At 41.3% G+C, this 22763-nt stretch overlaps 1 protein-coding gene across 1 annotated transcript in view; it reads left to right on the top strand.

Moving 5' to 3' along the window:
- Positions 1-22763, top strand: part of FAM20A (FAM20A golgi associated secretory pathway pseudokinase) — a 49497-nt gene that overhangs the window by 5716 nt on the left and 21018 nt on the right. Inside the window, exons 2-3 of the mRNA XM_063120056.1 lie at positions 18056-18237; positions 21899-21949. Coding sequence (XP_062976126.1) covers positions 18056-18237; positions 21899-21949 — 233 coding nt within the window. The remainder of the gene's footprint in view (positions 1-18055; positions 18238-21898; positions 21950-22763) is intronic.

The following is a 22763-nucleotide window of genomic DNA, read 5'->3' as shown; positions in this document are numbered from 1 at the left end:
AAATGAAGCAAAGGGGAGAAGTGCTGAAGTTACAGATAACAAAAGGCCCAATATTAAAGAGTATAACTGAATGTGGAAAAAGAATTGACTTCATGTCTGAAATATAAAAGTGCTGAGGCTCAAACTCTACATCTTCGCCACTTGCCCGGATATTTGATTTGCAAGGCTTTGTGATCTTTTCAGCTCCCACAGAAGTTCAGTTGTGAAAGGGAGCCCCAGAAATAGAGGGGATTGTGGCAGGTGGAGCTTATCCTGCAAGAGTCAGAAAAACTGCACTAGCTGAAATTCTCCCTTCTGTTCAATGATCAATGGTAACGAGAGCCTTCAATGGTAAAGAGAGCCTCCTTTGCAATCTGGCAATTGAAATACTGAAAATTCACCCTTAAGCACTGAAATGCTAACAAGAGGATTTCCCTGATGATGCGAAAGCAATTTCCAATGTTCCGATGGCCCTAAAATAAATGAGACAAATAGCCTTTAGCCGGGGAAGTGTTTTCATTTTCATATCATTCTGGAGTTTGCACACGGTTCATCAGGCCTAGTGCTTGAAGCACACATGATGCTGTACTTAATCACAATAAGAGCGAGTGAAATATCCAAGGCCAGCTACATAGCAAGTGTTTAAGCAGTATGAGGTTATGCTGGAGTTCTTGCAAATGGATATTGATTTAGAATTTGCAGAAGGACTAATCTAAGCCAAGTTGTTGTGCTATTAATGGGCATGCTGTAGATAGCTGCAGACAGCAAGGTTGATGGTGAGCACGATGGTAGCTATTATGGCAGACCTCTGAATGTCTAAGGGTCAGAATGAAGCGATATCTGTGTTTTGTACATTGCATAGGTCCTGAACTATCTGTGATTCATGTACAATGTGTATGTCCTAAACTATCTGTGTTAATGGTTTTGTTTGGTTATACACTTAAGCTTTCTAAATGTAGATGATATTTAATATAAATGTTACATAAGTAGAAGCTGCCTTCTACCAGTTCAGATTACAGACCAATATTACCTACTCTGGCTGGCAGCAGCTCACCAAGGGTTCATATTGGGGCATTTGCCATCACGTGCTACCAGATTTGTTTTAATTGCAATTGCTTGAACTCAAAACCTTGTGCATGCAAAGCAGGTGCTCTACCACTGAGTTATAGCCCCTCCACAAAAATATATATCGCCTTGCCCCACCAAGGGCCAGGGGAGACAGAAGGGAAAAGAGAAAGAAAGAGAATGTGGCTTTGCCTCTACCTTCCCTAATGATTGCATTTGAGCCGTGTAGGCTGGTGGCTTCGATTTCAGTAGAGCTGTGAATCCATTCTGGGCTTTAGCTAATAAGAGCCAGAACTCGGAAGGAGCTATCCAAGATGCTGAAGCCCAACCCGAAACTAAGTTCAGCACCTTGGATTCCTCCTTTAGATTTTGGGATGGTTCTGACTGAAACCCAGAATGGATTCACAGCCCCACTGAAAACGGAGCTAGCAGCCTCCACTGTACATGAGGTTCTTCACCCTGTATTATGTGATGAGCTCATGGAAACTGATTTGATGCTTATCACATTTGCATTCAAATATAACTACTAACATAAAATTTAAATTAGAACCCAATTAATAAAGTATTAACAAACAGGTAATCCTCTGAGCCGGATCCCAAGGCCTTAGGTATAGAGAGTTTATACGTAGAGAAGTATAAGAATGAACCTCTAGCTTGTACATACTCCTCACTGCCTGTAGAACTTGTTGCAGGATTCATCTTCAAGGCACTGCCTACAGGATCAATCTAGCCCTTTTTGGGGGTGGAAGGATGTTGTCACATAATTGATGCACCAATATGGAATTAAATCACATGGTGTGTTCTATGTGCAGTGGTGTTGGGGCACATAGGAGATCAAGGCTTGCAGCTGCATCTCACTCCAACTAGAAGTGACATACTGGGCCACTGTATGAGCAGTCCCTGTGTTAGTGTGGTGCCTGCGACTAAGATACCATTAGAGGACTTTGTGAATAAGGTGTTCCCAGAGAAGTGTGAATTCCAGGCATTTCATACCAGTAATGTTTTGCCTTTCCAATTTGGGCCACAGCTAGACCTAAGGTTTATCCTGGGATCATCCAAGGTTCGCCCCTGCCTGAGCACTGGATCCCCTGTGTGTCACCTAGATGAACAGGTTTGACCTCTGGACGATCCAGTGATAAACCTTAGGTCTAGCTATGGCCTCAGTTAAATAAAGTGCTTGGTAATCAGAGTTTACACTTTTAAAAATTGGACAACATATGTGGAGCACATTTGAATTCCAAAGCCAGGATTGAGGTTCCTTAAACAAGTTGTACTTGGAGTGCCTTAAAGGGGATCAGGCCACATATGATTGCATTTTACATCACGAGAGAGAGAGAGAGAGAGAGAGAGAGAGAGAGAGAGAGATTGTAATGATGCTAAATGTTGGGCATTTAATAGGAACATAGAATCCTAGAATTGAAAGGGACCTTGAGGATCGTCTGGTCTAGCCACCTGCTCAATATGAAATAAACACTTTGTGTTTATTCTGTATGTTTAGTCCATCCATCCTGGGAAACTGAACAGTGTGTATGTTTTCTAGCTCTTCTACTGTCTACTGCAGTTTATCTGCCCTTTGCTGCTTGCTTTTTTGTTAGTTTGCTTATTTACTACCAGGATTGTTTCTGGGCCGTCTGGGCAAGCCATTTGCCCTTGTCTTGACTTAGCATTGCATCTTATTCTTTTGGGGAGAGACAGTATTGATTATTCTTGAGCCACTTTGGAATGCAATATATGGCACTCATAAACACAGGGACCATTCTGAGCATTCTCACAGGCTGCCCTAACACTAAATTTGTCTGCTTTAGTGGCCAAATGCAAATGAAACCGAGGGGAGCAAGGCAATTTCCTGAAAACAGAATTCTTTGTATACTGAATCCAGTTTGCTTGATGATTCAGTGGTGTGAACAACTTGACATTTTGGGATGTTTTAAATTCATATCATAGGTAGGAAGTCAAGAGTAGAAGGATGTCCTCGAATTTAGGGTGTTGCCTAATGATTTAAATGGTCCAGGTCCCAATTCCATGCTGTACTATACTAATGGCTGAAAGAGAGAGAAAGAGAGAGATCAGGCCATACCAGTGGGTCACAGCAGATTTTAGGTAGATCTCCAGGATGATAGCTCCCTAGTGAAAATTGGGGAGAAGGTGCTAAATGAGAATGATGTCCAGACCAGTAGGAAGGGATAAAAGGTGGAGCAATGAAACATACATCCCAGTCAATGGCCCTGTTCAGACAACACGCGAAACCATGCTGCCTAACCAAAAAAGGGTTAAGGGAATGAATGCATTCCATTAACCATTTTGTGGTTAAGCAGCATGGTTTAGTGTGTTGTCTGAATGGAGCCAAAATAAGTTTTAATATCCATGTCAGTAGCTGATTTAAAACAAAGCTGATTTAAGCCTCGCATCTGAAAAGGGCCAAACATTATTTCTGCAGTTGCCCATGAGTAAACTTCAGCAATTTTGCTTCAAGCCATGAATAAGCCTTGTAAATTTCCCTTTCCCGCTTTTGATAGCAGAGGTGAAATTGACAAATTCATGCTTGAGAGAAGACCTTTGGGGAAAGAAATGAAAATGTCCTTCCCTGCTCCAGCACTGAAATGCACCTCTAGCCCTTTGAAGAAAAGGAAAGAGAGAGAGAAAGGGTTAGGAGGACAACCAAGGTTGTCCTCCTATGTGCTCCCTGCTCTCTGTCGCTACACCTATATCCCAGAGTGACTTGATGTAATACCATTGGCATGGAAGAACTGTGGTGGAAAGATCTCACAAAACAATAAATAAGAACTCGGATGCCCTTTGCATAATAGTACAAAAGTGTACAAGGCTAGGATGCCCATTGATCTTATGCCGTATAATTACGGTTGCCATATTAATTGATTTGATGCATATTTACTTCTCAAAGTAAACATGCGTAGGATTAAACTGTGGCACTTGCAGAGCAAAGTGGGTCACATTTACAATGCAGGCTTGTGTATGTCTACCGAGAAGTGAGTCTCCAATGGGGTTTTCCTGAAGAAATAGATGGTTAAGATTGCAGCCTACCTCAATTGGAAGTAATAGGGATGATTAAATTTGGGGGGCTGGTTAAACGGGCCTGGCACCACACCATCCTCTTCCATTTGTCAGCTATCATGGCTCCCTCGTCCTCCGCTGGAAGAAAACAGAGCCCAGACATGACAAGGACTGGACAAAGAGTCCATTGACCTTGTGGGTAGCGCAATATGTGAAGTTCCCATTTGCCACTCTGCCATCTTTGCCAGAGAAGGAAAAGGTGGGAACAGTAGCAGCTCAGAGGGTTGAGTGAAGTTTATTTATTTATTTATTTATTTATTTATTACATTTCTATACCACCCAATAGCCGGAGCTCTCTGGGCGGTTCACAAAAATTAAAACCATTCAAAATATAAAACAACAGTATAAAACCATAATATAAAATACAATATAAAAGCTCAACCATTCCCAGTCATTCCTTTCAGAAAGCCTTGCTTGTGTTGTATCTTTTGTTTCTTAAAGATGGGGGAACCGCCTATATTTCTGCTTGTCTGTGTGTAGGAGCATAGGAAGCTGCCTTATCCTCAGACCCTTGGTCCATCTAACCTAGTATAGCCAACATTGAGTGGCAGCAATGGCTCTCCATAATTTCCAACAGGATTCTTTCTTTGTCCTACCTAGAAATACTGGGGATTGAGCCTGCGACCTTCTGCATGCAAAGCATGTGCTGTAGCAGTGAGCTACGGCTCCTCCCCTAGAAAGCTGCCTTATACTGAGTCGGACTATTGGTTCATCTAGCCCAGTGTTGCCAACACTGACTGGCAGCAGCTCTTCAGGGTTTCAGGCAGGAATTTTTCCAGCCTTTCCTGTAGATGCCAAGGATTGAACTGGGGACTTTCTGCATGCAAAGCACATGTTCTGCCAGTGAGCTACAGCCCCCGTGTGTGTGTGTGTGTGTGTGTGTGTGTGTGTGTGTGTGTGTGTGTGTTTGCTCCTGACCCTGCCCATTTTTGACTCCAGCCCTGTCCGGTGCAGAAACACAGCCCCTGAGAGTTTGCCCATGGACAAATGCTGCAAAGGGCCCAAAAAAATTCAATGGAAAGGGAAGCAGCTGTATCTGATTGGCCAGTGTTTGGAACAGGATGCTATAGCTGGTGAAAAATTGATGCGATCCTACAAGGCTGTTCTTACATGCTTTTCAGACAGGACCAATATGTACAGAGGCATTGTTCCTCTCAATTGTGAGCAAAGGCGGACGCATGGAATGAAGACACAGACACCAGAGCTTGTGTAAACTAGGGCCTCTTTATTGATAACAATGTTAGTCCATCCCTCCCTGGATCTGCGCTTGAAAGTGCGGGAATAATCCTATCACTCAGGCCTGTTGCCTGTCTTAAAGGGCAAGCCACTCTCCAAAGCAAGAAGCCGGAACACCAGCTTCTTGCTTATGTGACACTCTGAAAGTGTGGGGAGACCACCCCACGACACCCCCGCCCACTGCCATAAGGGACAGTAAGTGAATGCAGACAGGATGGTCTCCAGAGGCACACCATATCCTGACACGTGAGCCGCATAGCACCCAAGGAACAGGTCCTCTGGATATGCCGATCACCGCAAGGTGTGCCAGAGTGCTCACCTTCCCTATCAAAACATTCCATTCCTGCACATTCCCTGCGGGAATTAACCTATTTACACACCCACACCGCCCTAACGCCACCAGTATGAAGTAGGCAAAAAACAATGGGGGGAAAATTCCTACTTCGCTCTCCTTCCAAAAGGAGCAAGTGGCTAATCCCATACTAGGAACGAGGCGGGAGGGTGGGAGCCGAAAACGAAAGAGGCCGAGCCTGTGAGCCGTCTTCTTCCTGCCCCACCCAGCGCACAATGGCCGCTTCCCGCCCAAACCGTTGGCTGGGCAGGGAAGTGGATTTTTGTTTATTTAAGCCTCGTATTGCTACAAATAAATAAATATAATGTAATTTTTCATTAGAAATACAGAATATATTTATATGCAAATTTAAACAATTAATCTACTACAATCCTGAGAATTAATCCACAAGATATATTTTTTCAATCAAGTGACAGCCCTACATATAATTGCGTACTAGCAATAGGTTTTGCATTTCCCATGTTTATAAGGCAAATAACCCTAAAGTGTGTATTTGATGTAAAGTGATCTGTCTGCTGAAGCCCATTTTCTAAGCTTCTGTATCACAATAACATCTACAAGTAAAACATCCCAGGCTATTAAGTGAAATTATTAATGGCAGTCGTGGAAATGCCCATATCTTCTAAAAAGATACGAAGTAATCCTCCATGTAAACAAAAATGACAGCTATGAATAGTTGTGATCTCACATAAGGTACCCTGAAAACTGAGCATAAGCCTAGTGGCGGTAAATGCTCCTGGACCTACCTACTTCTGTGAGTTCATCAACCCTTAAGGACTAAAGTGCATTAACTCCAGCTGGCTGATTCATATGTGGCATCTCTGCTGTCAGTATGTATTTGTTAAGGTTTATGTTCACCTTGCAAAACAGTTTCCCTCCCACACATACACACTCCATCATCTTCACTGCACTTCATCCATCTAATGAAGTAGGCTCTGGTTCTATGAAAGCCTATACCACAATAAATGTGTTCATCTAAGGTGATTTTGCAAGGAAGCAAGGCGCACAGCAAGCACACGCCTTGCTTGCTAGCAGAATCAGCTCCCAGGTAGTTTCTGGGAGTGTAATTCTGCTTGAAACAAGGCATACAAGCTCCCCACTCACCTTGCTTCCTGGCAAAATTGTTTCTTTTTTCCCACCAACGTGGGAGGGCCACCAGGAGGAAGGCCTTCTCTGCTGTGGCACCCCGGCTGTGGAATGAGCTCCCTAAGGAGGTTCGCTTGGCACCTACATCATATGCTTTTAGACACCAAGTGAAGACCTTTTTATTCTCCCAGCATTTTAACAGTCTATAAATAAATTTTAACTTGGTGTTTTAAATTTGTAATTTTGCATTGCTGCTGTTTTTATCTGGTTGATCTTTTATATTGTATTTTATATTATGGTTTTATACTGTTGTTTTATACTTTGAATTGTTTTAATTTTTGTGAACCGCCCAGAGAGCTCCGGCTATTGGGCGGTATAGAAATGTAATAAATAAATAAATAAATAAATAAATTTAGTGGCATGGAGGCCACTCAGATAGCCATGGGGGCAACAGGCCACAAGTTGCCCACCTCTATCTAAGGTGACTAGTTGTGGGGGGGTGTTAGTGAGCAGTTGGAGGGGAAATGTTCAGTTAGAAATCTGATAATGTGCAGGTGAAAAAAACAAGACAGATGTTATATGTCATGTGTATGTATTTATTAAGAACTTGACAATAGACAAAGTCAGGGATGGCATGTAACACAAAAATATAAGGATGCAGGTGAAAGAGCCCTTGATGGTGTGACTGATGTTGTTGGGTCCTATGACAGTGTTGCCTGAATAGATATGGGGGCAGATTTGGCACTTGGATCTATTGCATGGTCTGGTCCCTCTGTCTGTGTCTCTGTCCTGTGTACTATTGCTGGTTAACATCTGCTGCTTCAGGTTGGGAGGTTGTCTGTAAACCAGGACTGGTCTGCCTCCCAAGGTTTATGTGAGAGAAGTGTCTGTGCTGATGATGGGTTGGAGTTCACTGATGATCCATTGCAGTGGTTTCAATTGGGGGCTGTAGGTGACAACCAGTGGTGTACTTCTCTTGGTCTGTCATCCTTCCTGGGTATCCGAATGGCCCTGTCAATCTGTCTTTAAGTTTAAGGTGCTACTAGTGTTGGTGATAATCTGTCCAGTCCTGAAAATGACAGCTATGAATAGTTGTGATCTCACATAAGGTACCCTGAAAACTGAGCATAAGCCTAGTGGCGGTAAATGCTCCTGGACCTACCTACTTCTGTGAGTTCATCAACCCTTAAGGACTAAAGTGCATTAACTCCAGCTGGCTAATAATTTGTTTGGCTTGGGTGGGAGAGTGTGTTTGTGTGTGTGTGTGAGAGAGAGAGAGAGAGTGACAAGGCATTTGTGCAGTTGGAAAATTTGCTTTTTAAAAAACCCTGGTGTCTAGAGTGACCATATGAAAAGGAGGACAGGGCAATCTTTAATTGTTGTATGGAAAAGAGAATTTCACCTGGTATCATTTGTATGCATGCAGCACCTAGAGAAATTCCCTCTTCATCACAACTGTTAAAGCTGCAGGAGCCCTGCCCTCTTTTGTATCTGGTCACTCCAGTATAGCTCAACTGTTAAAGATACAGGATCCCTGTCCTCCTTTTCATATGGTCACCCTAGCAGTAATGGCAGACAAGCTCCCCTGGAAGATGACTCCTCTCAGCAGGCCTGACCAATTCCTTGCATGAATTGGGTATGCCCTAAAAAGTGTCCCACCCGGAATCCTTTGCAGCAGACCTGGGCTCCTCCATAGTGGAGATGCTCCAGGGTTCCTCAGCACACAAGTCAAGGCTGTAACATTTCTCAATGGAAGAAAGTTTAAAAACTACTGTGCTAATGGATAACAACAATGCTTTGATCAGGTGCTTCATTCAAAAGCACTTGTAGTGCTGAAGAGCATGGTGAGTGGGATTCTGAGTGGCACAGCTGCTCATTAAAGGAGTAAAATAAGTTCTGGAGTCTGTTTCTAAATTGTAGAGGAATATTATTATTATTATTATTAATAATAATAATAATAATAATAATAATAACCGCCACCCTCTTTGTCCCCTTTTTGTGTTTCTATTAATTTCTTCAACTGATTTCCACATCCTGCAATCAATGCAAATTAAAAAAAAACTATAAGTTTGGGATGAAATCAATTTAAGACAAGATAAATTCTCAAAATTTGAGATAAAACAAATTTAAGACTGGAGAAATGAGAAACCAAAATTGACAGATTCACCCATCACTCTGAGGTTGACATGCATACAAACCCTCCATGTGGTTCACTGCCAAGTGAAGTTGTACTCTTTTAGGATATCATCCTTCTGTTTCCTTTTTTTTCCCCCTGCATGAATTCCCTGAAAGCTGCCTGTTAGAACTCGAGCGAAGTTTCTTTCTTTTTTCTTTTTGTTTGGATGGTCTCATGTCTTGTGCTGTTTTGCCTGGCAAGACTCAGAAGACGGTAAATGAGGTTGACGTGAAAAATTGTCTGGTTGGTTTGACAGTTGAAGCAAACAAAAAGGCACCGTGTAATTTAGGCCATTTTAGTTTGTCAATACCATACTGCCAGTTTGGCAAGGAAGGCCGTGTGTTAGTGCTTTGTCAATATATGCCCATTATGCTTCTGACAACGAAAGAACCATCAGGCCAAATCCACAATATAAAAATAAACCAAGCATCACCATTGGATTGTTAACAATGTGTCACTGTGTGCATGTGTTGCTTAGAATGACAGGCATTATTAGATCAAATATATTGTCGAGAGCATAGGACGGATACCCCCAGTAAGGAAAGAGAAAGAAAGGCAATACATGCCCCCCTTTCCCCTGGGGCTTCAGTTGACCCACAGCTCAAAAGAACGTAGCCCCAGAACATACTTTCCATTCTTGGAATCAGTCCGGAAATAATGATATAGCTGAAAGCATTTATGTGCATGTGCAGAGTACCTTTCCTATACTTCTGAGTGACCACATAATCAGACCACACACACCTGAGATTAGGTAGTAGAGTTTCTAGGTAATCTGCTGGCTGAGTGTGAACCCTGTACCTCTCTCATTTTAACAGTTAGGCACCGGAGGGGGTTTGTAAATAACTTTTTGTGCCTGAGGCTTAGATACCAACAAAGCCCATTTGATTGCCAATAAAATGATACAATGATTTCTTTGACTAAACAAAGTCACTGATCATCTGCCATCAATAGGGAAAGAATTAACTAGTATCATAGTTAACTAGCATCATAGCAGCCTTTCCCAACCTGGTAGTGCCCTCTGAAATGTTGGGGTATACCTTGCATCATCTGTCACCAGCATGAGGGTGAAGATTGCAATATAGCATTAGAAGAACATAAGAAGAGCCCTGCTGGATTAGACGGAGGGTCCATCCAGTCTAGCACTCTATTCACACAGTGGCTAACCAGCTGTTGACCAAGGGCCCACAAGCAGGACATGGTGCAACAGCATTCCCCAGCAACTGGTGAGTATAGGCTTACTGCCTCTGATATTGGAGGTAACCCATAGCCATCAGAACTAGTAGCCATTGATACCCTTCTCCAGGAATTTATCCAATCTGCTTTTAAAGCCCTCCAATTTGGTGACCATCACTATATCTTGTAGTAGTGAATTCTAAAGTTTAACTATGTGCTCTGTGAAGAAGTACTTCCTTTTATTTGCCCTGAATCAGCTTCATAGGATGACCCTGGGTTCTAGTATTATGGAAGAAGAAAAATGTCAACCTATCCACATTTTATACACCTCTATCATATCTCTCCTTACTCTCCTTTTCTCCAAGCTAAACAATCTGAGCTCTTGCAACCTTCCCTCATAGGGGAGATGCTCTAGCCCCTTGATCATTTTAGTTGCCCTTTCCTGGAGCAATTCCCTTTTTGCTTCTGACTGTGGGGAAAGTGCCTCCAATGCCTCCATAATCTGCGGTTCCAAAATAGAAATAGAAATAATTTCACACGATTCTACAATTACTGCATTATTGAACAACCTTGAAGCAGGGATTCCTCATAACATGTCTGAGGAACAATACAATTCACATTGTGTTCTCAATATGATTTGTGCATCTACTAACATTGGTGGACACAAGTATGCAATTACTAGAAATATATCCCTATAAGAGGTTGACAGGTTATTATGGTTTGGAAAAATGATTGTTCAGTAGTCCCTGAAACCACAAAGTATCCTGTAGCATAGCACATGAAAAGGCTAAAGACCATTCTCAACCTCTGAACTTGAGAGACCTCAGTGTCTAATTACCACGCAAAGCAGTTTCAGACTTTTCCAGATGTAATTCTGCCCCAGCATTTGTTGATCTGGTGAATGCTGGCTTTCCTCATCTTGTTTGTTTTATGGCCTGACAAAATTTCTAGTAAAGATATAGAATGCGTATTTTCCCTGGAACAGCCCCTGGAACAGACCAGGAAGACGAAGTTATAGACCCAGTTTCTTTGGATACAGTACCAAATAAAGAAAAGAATATGGCTGAAGGGGGAAAAGCAATGGGCAGCAACTTTCCCTCCCTAGCAGAAATTAAGGCAGTTATTGTAGAGAATAATATTATCATTTTTAAAAAAATGGATCTGCAAATGAATGAATTTAGACAACAAATGCGTGTTCTTTCGGATAAGACCGCAGAAAACTCGGATAAGATCAAAGAGATAGAGGCAAAAGCGGAATTGGACCAGAAGAAGCAAGAGGCCTTTGAAAAATCAACAAATATTCAATTTAAGGAATGGGAATTACGTCTGATCGCCTTGGAAGACCAATCTCGTAGATCTTCGATTCGAATAAAGCAGCTGAAGCAGATACAAGGAGAAGATCTTAGAGAAATCATTCTGAACTGGTTCAAAGAGCTGATGCCTGACACACCAATAGATGGATCGGATCTGGACCGAGTCCACCGCGTGGGGGGGCAAAACTACAAAGGGACTAGAGATATTTTGGTGAAATTTGGTAACTATTATAAAAAAGAGCAAATCATGAAAGAATTGAGATCTTTGACCCAGTTACAATATAAAGGCAAAGCAGTGCAAATTTATAATGATCTTTCTCAACATACATTAAATTGGAGACGGAGTATTAAACCAATAACTGGAATGTTAATGCAGAACAAAATTCCATACGCATGGGGTTACCCGGTTTTCTTAAGATTTACATATGGGAGGAGGGAACACAGAGTAACCTCATTGGATCAAGGTAAAGAATTGCTGAAGAGGCTGGGTCTGGATGGGGAAGCAAATGGGGCTGGAGTGGGTGGGGGAGGGAATGAGGCTGGGACATCTGGAGAGTAAGAGAATTGTTAATTATGTTTGGAGATAATTGCAAATAGAAATGCTAATATAGAAACCTGCCGGCCAGGCGCAGCACTGCCTCCCCCCCCCTTTAAAGTAGATGGCTGGAGTACTAGACTCACGGGGATATGGGGGGGGATTAGAGTGGGGGGGTGGGGAGGGGGGGAAGGTAGGAGAGGAGGGATTGGGGTAGGAGGGTGGAGGTTTTATGTATGGAGTTTGTTTTTTTATGTAAGCAAGTTTGAACTGCTGAGCACAAGGGATCGGAAGAGATTTCAAAAGGGTGATTATGGATAAAAAGATAAAGGTATCAACACTCAATGTTAAAGGTTTGGGGGCAGTCGTGAAAAGGAAGAGAATAGAACAAATGCTTAATAAAGAGGGATCAGATATTATAATGATCCAAGAGAAACACCAAGGCTCCGAGAATTCGAATATGATAAAATTAAAGTGGTTAGCCTATTATGAAAAGTCATTAGGGACATCAAAAAAAAATGGAGTGGCCACTTTAATTTCAAAAAAAAGTGGGTTTATATTAGAAGAAGTAAAAAAGGATGATAAGGGCAGATATCTTATGTTAAAAGGTAAAATTGAGGGAAAGGTCTATACTTTGATTAATGTTTATGCCCCAAATGAGAGGCATAGAGAGTTTTTTTATAAAGTTGTTTAAAGAAATAGAAGAATTTAAGGAGGGGTATGTTATATTAGCTGGGGATTTTAATATGGTTATGGATAATAAACGGGACAGGTCAAATCCCACTAATGCTGAAAAGAGGAACAATATGACTATATTGAATAAATTAGTAAAAGAAAATGATTATTTAGATTCGTGGCGTTTACTTAACGGGAATAGGCCTGGATTTTCATACTTTTCCCCAGTTCATCATACATACTCCAGGATAGATTATATATTTGTTTCAAAAGATTTTGCAACGAGGATTTGTAAAATGGAAATGGGGGTAATAAAAGTAACTGATCATGCCTTGTTAAGTCTAGAATTTACAGTTAAGAAAGATTATAAAGAGGCATATAGATGGAAGCTGAATACAAAGATATTGAAATATAATAAAATAGTAGATAAAATTCGGAAGGAACTGTCGGAGTCATGGGAAATTAATGAAAAAGGAGGAACAGCTGGGTCAGTCATTTGGGACACCATGAAGGCTGTAGCAAGAGGAATCTGTATTAGAGAAACATGTAGTTTAAAAAGACAACAACGTGCAGAACAGGAAAAGTTAGAGATAGAAATTAAAAACTTGGAGGAAAGATATTGGCGAGTTAAAGATAAATATAAATTAGTGGAAATACAAGCTAAGAAGAAACAATTAGAAAATTTAAATATAGAAGAGATTCAAAAGAATTTAATGTATATGAAAAGGGAATATTTTGAAAACAGTGATAAGAACTCGAGGTTGCTTGCCAAGCTCACACAAAAAGAAAAAGGGAGGAATGGGATAGAAACGTTGAAAGATAGCCGAGGGAATTATTGTCATGCAATGAAAGCTAAAATAAAAAATTTTCAGGAATTCTATCAGGAATTGTATAAGGGTAAAGAAATTCAACAAGAAAAGGTGGAGGAGTATATTGGAAGGTTTATAAAGAAGGGAATAAAATTAGAATATAAGGAGTTAATGGAGTCAGTAATAACTCAAAGAGAAGTTGAAGAGGTTATTGATAAGTTAAAAGTTGGTAAATCACCGGGAGCAGATGGTTTGGGTCCAGAATATTATAAGGTCTTCAAAGACTGTTTAGTTCCAAAATTAATGGAACTTTATAATAGGATATTATCAGGAGAGAAGATACCTGAATCATGGGAACATTCAGTGATAATTCTGATCCCAAAACCAGATAAAGATTTGACTAATCCCGATTCTTATAGACCTATTTCTTTAATAAATCAGGATGCTAAAATTTTTACATCTATTATGGCCAAACGGCTAAATAAATTTTTGGCAGAATATATAGGAGCAGATCAATGTGGGTTTGTGGTAGGAAGGCATATGCATAATTTAGTGGGTAGAGTTTTAAATGTAATAAATGTAATAAAAAAAGCAAATATTAAGGCAGGTATTATGGCATTAGATATTTTTAAAGCTTTTGATTGTGTGAGCTGGCAGGCACTAAAGAGTATTATAGATAAATTGGGATTTGGAAATAAATTTAAAAATGTAATAGAACAGCTATATTCCCAAAATACGGCGGTAGTGGTGGTAAATGACGGACTTACTGAAAAGATACGACTAGCCAGAGGAACAAGACAAGGATGTCCGCTCTCGCCGGTCCTGTTTGTAATGGTTATGGAAGTTTTGGCGAAGGCACTAAGGGAGGATGAAGAGTTAGAAGGAATTGGAGAGGTAAGGGAAATAAAGTTAAACATGTTTGCGGATGACACTTTATTGACCATTAAGAATCCATTAAAAAAATTAGAAAGAATTAAATATCAGTTGAGGGAATTTGAGGAAATTACAGGGTTAAAAATAAATTGGTCTAAATCAGAGATGATGTTGTTTAACTATACCAAGAAGGAAGAAAAGGATTGGGAATTTAAGGGAATGGAATTGAAAGTTAAGAATGAGATTAAATATTTGGGAATTAAAATTACAAAAAATTTAGAGAATCTTGAAAAGGAAAATTTAACGAGGTTAAAGAAAGAGGTATTAGAGAAATTGGAGAAATATAAAAGATTAAATTTATCTTGGTTCGGAAGAATAGCCTTAATAAAAATGAAGATATTAGCTAAAATTAATTTTGTATTTAGAATGTTACCTATAAAAATATCAGAAACCGAGATAAAAAGTTGGCAAAATATTATTAATAAATATTGTAATGGAGAAAAGAGAGCAAGAGTGAATAAAAATAATTGGTACCTAAGCCAAAAAAAGGGGGGAATGGGTCTCCCAAACATAAAATTATACTACGTAGCAAATAGATTAAGACATGTTGTAGAAGCAATTATGGGAGTAGGAGATTTATATTGGATGGAAGAAAAAACCATAAATAAGGTAGAGATGAATTTGGAGAATGTCTTTTTTAAAGACGGAGGAAGAAAGTGGGTTGGAAGTATAGATAATCCACTCCTGAGGACTCAATGGGAAATTTGGAGTAAATTTAAAGGGAAGCTGCTTCCGAGCAACTCTCCCTTAGCACCGATAATAATGTTAAAGAATTTCCCAGAGGATCTAAAGGGTAGATTATGTAAAATATTAAAAGAGAAAAATAAAATAAGATTAAAGGATTGGGTAAGAGATATTAAAACAAGAGAGGATATGGAAAATTTGTTAAAGGAGAAGAAGCTATCTTGGCTAGAATATGGTCAATTAGAGCAATGGAATAAAAAGTGGATTAAAGATAATAGAATGTGCAGAAAGATGACGAGGTTTGAAGAATTAGTAGTAAGTAAGGAGGAAGGGAAAGGAGGGAGTATAGTTTCAAAAGGATTAATGAGTGAAATATATAAAATATTGTTAGAGAAGGAGTTTAGAGAGAATACAGAGAAAATGGTTTGGGAATCAGATTTGAAGATACAAATAGGGCGACAGAGCTGGGAGGGACTATGGAAACAAAGAGTGTTGAGAAGTTTATCAGTAAGAATAAAGGAGAATTATTTTAAAATCCTATGGAGGTGGTACCTAACCCCGGTTAGATTGAATAAGATAAGTGATCAACATTCAGCAAATTGTTGGAGAGGTTGTGGGGAAAAAGGAACGTATTTACATATGTGGTGGCAATGCAAATATGTACAAAGATTATGGAAGATGGTGTTCTCAGAAATTGAAGAAATAGTGGGAATGAAAATAGAACAAACACCAAAAATAGCATTGCTGTCACTATTTGAAGATATAAAGTGTGGAAAAGGAACTATAGAGCTGATATCGAATTTGTTGGTTGCAGCACGACTGATGGTAGCTAGGAACTGGAAGGTCCAAGGGGAATATTCTATTGAGGAATGGTACAAAGAAGTATGGGACATAGCCATTAATGATAAACTGACATGTAATATTAAGTGGAGAAAAGGCGTAACTAAAATAAATGAGTTCGAAGGAATTTGGAAACAGTTCCTAGTGTTTGTGTTTACTAAGGGAAGTGGGAAACCACCAGCAGAAGAAACGATTAGATTTTGGACTCAAGAATGATCCCGAGGTGGGGGGTGCACTTTTATGTTAAGAACGAAGATGTTGTAGTATGATAAGGTATATGTAATAGTTTTTGATATTTGTACTCAACAATCATTCAATATGTATGCAGCAGATATTTGATGTTTTTTTTTTCTTATTGTGTTTTGTTTCAGTTATATTTTGGTAATGTTTATCTATGTTTATATAGTGTTGAAAATGAATAAAAATTTAATAAAAAAAAAAAAGAATGCGTATTTTCCTAGAGGGGGTGGGCGGGGTGAAGTGGGGCGGAGGTTCAGAGATTGGCACAGCTCTGCTGTTGATCTTAAACTTGCTCACCTGACTCATACAGCAGTGCCAGCAATTAGCGATGGCAATTAAAATTTCCAAAGGAAGATAGAAGAGTGCAGCAAATCCTGGCAGCAAATATAAGAGCTACTTAGGTCAATGGAATCCAGTGTGCTCCAAACTGGACCTGAAAAAAGGCCCTGGCCGCTACGATACCTGCCTGCCTACCCAATAGCATCTAGGCCTGTAGTGGCAACAATGTAATTGCTGCGGGCACCACCATTGACCCTGCTGCCACACTGGTGAATTTGCCACCAAAATTTGGCAATGCAAATTTGGCTACCAAAAAGTGAAGTTTTTTCTTTAAACAAAAATGCACAAATTTGGGGGTGTGGTGGCAGCAATTTTGGTGGCACAAATTTGGGAGTGTGGTGGCAGCAATTTTGGTGGCACAGAAAGGGGTGCAGTTCCCAATTCCCATCAGCCATTGCCAGCATTGCCAATGGTGGAGGCTAATGGGAATTTTGGCCAAAACATTTGGAGGGCCACAAATCAGCCACCCCTGCTTTAAGTGAGCAGCTGGTGTCAGTGGGGATTGGGAGGACGCAGACACACCACATTTTTTTCTTGGGCGAGAGAAGGCCAGGCAGCCAATGGTGCTGCTTGTTGCAGTTGGTGGTGGCAGTCCAGCCTGTGCCAGCCCACTTGTCCTGCCAAGCCACAGCCTTGCATTGCTCCAGGACATGAGCTGCCCAGGCCCACCGTTCACATGACCGACCAAACCTGCATAGGTCAGGGGACCACCACCATGATCCTGCTCATCTCCTCTCCACCACCACCCCTGCACATTCATGTTATACTAGTGATCATGGGCAGCAGTATCCAATGCTGCTTGCGCACTAGCAGGATCCACCACTACTGCGTCCTAAAACAACCAGAAACAAGTTGAAATGCTGGTTCCCTGAAGGGAGCAGAAGGGAGTGCCATTGACCTATGCAATTCTGGAAATGAGCATTTCAACTCATTTCTGAGATTGCTTTGGGAAGCTCTAGTTTTTGGAGGACCATATGGAAAGCAGGACAGGGCTCCTGTATCCTTAACTGTTGTATAGAAAAGGGAATCTCAGCAGGTGTCATTTGTACGCATGCAGCACCTGGTGAAATTCCCTCTTCATCACCACAGTTAAAGCTGCAGGAGCCCTGCCCTCTTACTCTAGCTATACTCCTGCAGCTTTAGCTGTGGTGATGAAGAGGGAATTTCACCAGGTGCTGCATGCATACAAATGACATCTGCTGAAATTCCCTTTTCTATATAACAGTTAAAGATACAAGAGCCCTGTCCTCCTTTCCATATGGTCACCCTAGCTAGTTTTCTGTTGGACCAGCAATGGGTCCTGTTTATGGAACGCAACCAGTGGGGGAACTGGGGCAGTACTGGATTATACGCCATGTGAAAAGTAAGATCTCTGTCCTTCCTCATTTCAAGCATTGCTCCCAAATAGTGGGCTGATGCAGTAGTAACAAACATGGTAAATGATATCTGCTACTCAAACAGAATGTGTAAACTGGTCTATTTGAGGGGAGGGGATCCAGTGAATCTGCTTTTGAAGACCCTGGACCTCCTTTGCTGTGTGTATTTCAGGAGACACAAGATTTACAGAGAGGAGCGCAATCTAACTTTGGACTCCGTGATGCAGCTCAAGCAAGAGGCCAGCTGGCTCCAGTTCCACCTGGGCATCAGTCGCCATGCCTTGTACCCACGGTCCAGCCCTGCCATCGACCAACTCCTCCAGGACACACAAGACTTTAACACCATCAGTGCTGGTAAGTTTCCTTTCTGAACTGTTCTTGAACTGTAAGCACAGAACAAGGTTGACAGGGCTGTGCATGGAGATTAGTGATGAATAGTCTATTAATTGTGCCTTGAGACACCTCTCTTCATTACCACACTCATTGCCTGCTTGCTAGTGTGACCACTTATGCATTACCCAAAATAAGAGGAAATGCATTACCAAAACAGGACGACAAATGAGGACACCAATTTCCATAATATTTGCCTATGCAAATCTATATAGGGAGGTTCAAATTTAGAAATAATAACTCTAGTTTAAATAGAAATGTAGTGCATCTCCCCATAGTGGAAAAGATTGACTAGGTGGCCTGTGTGTACCTGCTCAGTCTGCTGTCCAGACGCTAACTGTGAACGGACAAGTTAAAGGCTCTGTTCTCCCTTCTTGTGGTTCTTTAACTTTAAACCACCCTTGGACAGGACAACCCTTCAAATAGAGGAGTGTCCTCTGCCAGCTCTCCAATATAGAGGACTGACACCTCTAAAGTAGGACGTTTGGCTGCCCTACTACTCGCTCTCATAGGAACTAATAAAATAGGCTAAGTGTACAAACAGGAAACGTTTAATTAAAGGCAAAAGAGCCCTTCAAACCTCTGATAGCTCTTTGCTTTTACACTTTAGAGACTGACACTACAATTCTGTTTTTGCCCAACTGTCATCACAAATCAGGTCTGAGAGGGAAAAAACACAGAAGGACACCACAGAAAACACTAGAATGTGATCGGGTGTCAATAACGTCATCTGGAGGCTCCATGAAAAGAAAGTGAACAAAGAATGGCTACTCCAGAGAAAAGGGCTAGTGTGGAAGCAACCTTAAAAAGACCCATTGATATCTCAGTTCCACATGCATTTGTTTGGACATCTGTCAATTTTTAATGCCATTTATTTACAGAGGAATGTACTTCAGATTGCTCCTTCTGCAGTGGTACTAGCTTTGCAGAGGACTATCTCATAAACCATATGTTCTCTCCTGATGACATTTACACATTGTGGCCTGTCCACACAAATAGCAGTCACAAACCCAAACAAAGCACACGTGCAAAAATCCTTCCACAATCCTGTCCTCAACCATCTGTCCTGTTCGTGAAGTCTGCTAAGCACACAGATTGTATTTTGTGTGTCACTTGCAGGCCAAGCTAGCAACAAGAATTTGACATTTTTCTACAGATGGGAGCATGGCTGCCATGTTTCCCTTTCTTGTGATGAGGGAGAAACTGCTGTTTGGGGCTGTAGGAAAATTGTAAAGAGCACAGACAGTGTAGCAGGATGGGCACAACATCATCTACAAAGGGAAACTCCCAGATGACTGCATTGCACAAGATCACCCCCACCTTTTTTTTAACTAGGCCATAACTCTGTTGCTTAATTAGCATAACAGTTAATCCAGCCCTTAATGCAGAGAACCTGAGGATGTTTTTTGAGTGAAGACTGCCCAATTAATCAAATCCAGTTCCCTGCAAAATAGCACTCCCCCTCCCTTGAAAGCCAATTATTTTAAAAACATAATGCATCAGGTGATCAATTACAAAGGAAAATGAGATTGAGAGGAAGAAATATTATGGGGAAATGACTGTGTTCTGCCCACACACGTTTCCAGCATCAGGAATAGTTTGAACTTTGCATTGAGCCAGATGCTCACCTAATCGTGTTCCATTTTGCCTCATTTGTCAGAAGACTGGCAAGTAATACTTGCAGATCCCTTTTGTAATAAAATGGAAGCCCAGTGCCACCATTGCTATTTGAAAAGCCACCACAGAATGCAGGCTCAGCATACACAAAGGGGCTGTTCACACAAACCTCTAACCCACATCCACTGGTCAGTGTGGGTTGTTGAACTGTGGGATGTTTGTTTAATCATGGGTTAACAGGTTGTCTGAACCCAGGCAGGATGGCTCGTTAACAATGCATGGTGGCTTGTTACCCACCCTGAACAATCCAACAACAAACCATGGTTCTCAAAGTGTTGTTTGAGAAAAATAAGCCATACTGCATGGTTAACAAGCCACCCTGAAGAAAGTGTCCTAGGTTCAGACAACATGCTTACAGTACACAGTTCAACAAACAACCCATGGTTCAATGACAACCCACACTGAACCACTGAATGTGAGTTAGTGTATTATAGGAACCCAGTCAGTATCACTGGTGAAATCCCCAGCATCTCCTATTAAAATAGGGTGGACAACTAGTGGCCCTCCAGATGCTGTTGGGCTGCAACTCCCATCATGCCTCACCATTGGCTGTCTTGGCTAGGGCTGGTGGGAGTTTCAGTCCATCAACATCTAGAGGGCCACACATTCCCCACCCTGCGTTAAAAAGATCTCGAATAGCAGGTTGAAAACCAAAATCTGTCTGAAATTCTGAAAAGTTGTTGCTAAGCAGATTTGGCAACATTGAGTTAAATTGGTCACAGGGTGGATTCAGTAAACGGCAGCATGGCCTGTTCATGTTATTAAATGGCCTGGGAATGAGGGCCTTGAATCAAGGGGCATCATGAGCAGTCTGCAGTGGGCAGAGGAGGGGGAGAGGAAGCAATTCCCCCTCCCCCACATGACTCAGACCACCTGTGATGATTTCTCAGGAGCACCGAGAGAGTAGCTTCCTACCGCTATGCTTAATTATGGCTCTCCACAATTCAGTGGGCCAGTCACCGGCATGCATGCCCAAGGCACAAATCCCATTGCTTTGATTAAAAACACCACCGCCTAATCCTGTTTACCTTGCATTGATAATAGTGGCTAGGATGGCCACTTACAAATTGCCAAATACGTGGAAATGCATCACTCCAAAAAACAGGATAAAAGAGGTTACTGATCTGCATGCAATTTGTGTATGCTAATGTATATGTATAGATGCAGATTGCAAAATAATTATAATAATCTCACCGTAGAGTGGGAGAGTGGGACCAGGTGACCTGTGTGCCTGTCTGTTCAGCCTGCTGTTGATGGCAAACAGTTCTTATGGTTCATTATCTTTACATTGTTGGACTGTTTCCCTTCAAAGAGAGGACTCCTTCAAATAGAGGACAGTCCTCTGGCAGCTCTTCAAACAGAGGACTGTCCTTTGTAAAAGAGGACACCTGGCTCCCCTAAGATGGAAAGCAATTATTCTGGTGCACTCAAGAGCTTGAATATATCTAGTGGGTTTTTTTATTCTCTCTCTCTCTCTCTCTCTCTCTCTCTCTCTCTCTCACACACACACACACACACACACACACACACTATCCCTTATCTGAAAAGGCTTATCGCAAAGTGCTTTTGCGTTGCAGTATGTTTTTCTCACATGACAAAGCAGACAGCTCCTGAAATTCACTGGAGCCTTTTTTGCTTTGTTTTTCTGTGCAATTCAGTCTTGAATATATCCTTTGAAACTTGCTATAAATTGTGATTTACAGTGATTTCCTGTCACTGAAATCTCTGGGCTGAAATCTCCAGGGGCTACTTTGTCATGAATAAAGGAGGACCCCTGTTATCAAATCCTCAGTCCCCCCCCCAAAAAAAATTGTCCTGATAGTCCTCATTCATCATGTGTGTCTGAAACTCTTAATGCCCCCTGCCAGGCCAGTAACATGAATTGTAACATACACTTCATTCCCAAACAAGCATCCCTGAATCCCATTGCTTTTCTTTTTCATTCCAGATTACAGCCAGGACGAGAAAGCATTGTTAGGTGCCTGTGACTGCAGCCAGAGTAGGTGAAACATATTTATCTCTGTTATCTTTCTTGATCAATGTGCCACAGGAGTACATTGTATTGAGGAGAGGGAAGGAATTTTAATAATAGTGTTAGCCATTTAACACAGCCATTATTATTACTCCTGGGGTATATTTCGGTTTGTGTTATAAGCAAGACTAAACTTTTAAGCACAGCTCCAGGGTGGTGGTGGTGTATTTTCCCTTCCTTGTTTCATGGACATCCAAATTTTTTATTTTTGCATTTCTATAATCCCTATATGTAAATTCCTTCATTGGGTTGGATCCACATTGGCCATTCCTTGAATCACATTCTATGTGATTGGCCATTCACCGAAGACATCAGGGTCCACTAGTAGCTTCCAGCTGGAGGAAGAGGGCAGGAAAACAATCTTCACCAATTCCTAGCAAGCTTAATGGCTGGATGTGGATCTGAATGTGGTTCTCCCTAGTCCTAGTCCAGTATTATAACCACTATACCACACTGCCTTTCAATAGGTTTCACCCTCCCACTGGATTTCTTGCTTTTCAACCAAATGTAAGAAAATATGGGATAAATCTGCCTCTCCTTGTCCCTGTGTGTGTGTGTTTTAATGTATATTTGTAACATGAACTTGTGTGTTGCGAGCCACTCCAGCTGGTTCACTAAAACACTGCTTCATCCCAGACTTGCTTTGGTGTTCACCCACAGGCCCCACAAGGGTACCAGAAATGTTTGGTACCAGTTTAGCCGAGTACTATTGGGTACCAACAAGGCCTCCCATATATCATCCCTAGCAATATGTCGACATTGTGCATGACATGACAGTGCT

The sequence above is a fragment of the Elgaria multicarinata genome, chromosome 3, assembly GCF_023053635.1.
Source record: "Elgaria multicarinata webbii isolate HBS135686 ecotype San Diego chromosome 3, rElgMul1.1.pri, whole genome shotgun sequence".
Taxonomy (NCBI): Eukaryota; Metazoa; Chordata; class Lepidosauria; order Squamata; family Anguidae; genus Elgaria; species Elgaria multicarinata.
The sequence above is the reverse complement of the archived record's forward strand: the minus strand, read 5'-3'. Positions and strand labels throughout refer to the sequence as shown.